General features: G+C 57.3%; 1 protein-coding gene across 1 annotated transcript in view; it reads left to right on the top strand.

Moving 5' to 3' along the window:
- EMH_0052230 (uncharacterized protein) overlaps positions 1–398 on the top strand; it is a gene marked incomplete at both ends in the record, with an annotated part of 2,301 nt that overhangs the window by 1,715 nt on the left and 188 nt on the right. Inside the window, one exon of the mRNA XM_013496856.1 lies at positions 46–398. Within this exon, the coding sequence (XP_013352310.1) occupies positions 46–398 (353 nt within the window). The remainder of the gene's footprint in view (positions 1–45) is intronic.

Below are 398 nucleotides of genomic sequence, written 5' to 3'. Positions count from 1 at the left end.
GCAGCTGCTTAATCAGCAGCAGCACTATCACGCGCTGCAGCATAGAGCAGAATTGCTGCAGCAGCAGCAGCAGCAGCAGCAGCAGCAACAGCAGCAGCAGCAAATGGCGTCGCAGCAAGAGTTAATGCAGCAGCAAGGTATTCTACAGGATCAGGATCTGCTGCAGCAGAGGGTGCTGCAGCAGCGGCTGCTGCAACAGAGAGTGCTGCAGCAGCAAATCATGCAGCAGCAGCAGCAGTTCATGCAGCAGCAGCAACTGATACAGCAGCAGCAACAGATGCAGCAGCAGCCCTTGCAGCAACACCAACGTCTTGCTGCTGCTGCTGCTGCTGCAGCAGCAGACCAATTTTCACAGCTAGGGCCCGTTGCTGCAGTGACACCGCACAGCCCCGATGCTG

The sequence above is a fragment of the Eimeria mitis genome, genomic scaffold, assembly GCF_000499745.2.
Source record: "Eimeria mitis Houghton genomic scaffold, Emh_scaff2335, whole genome shotgun sequence".
NCBI classification, from domain to species: Eukaryota; Apicomplexa; class Conoidasida; order Eucoccidiorida; family Eimeriidae; genus Eimeria; species Eimeria mitis.
This window is presented reverse-complemented; position numbering and strand designations above follow the sequence as displayed.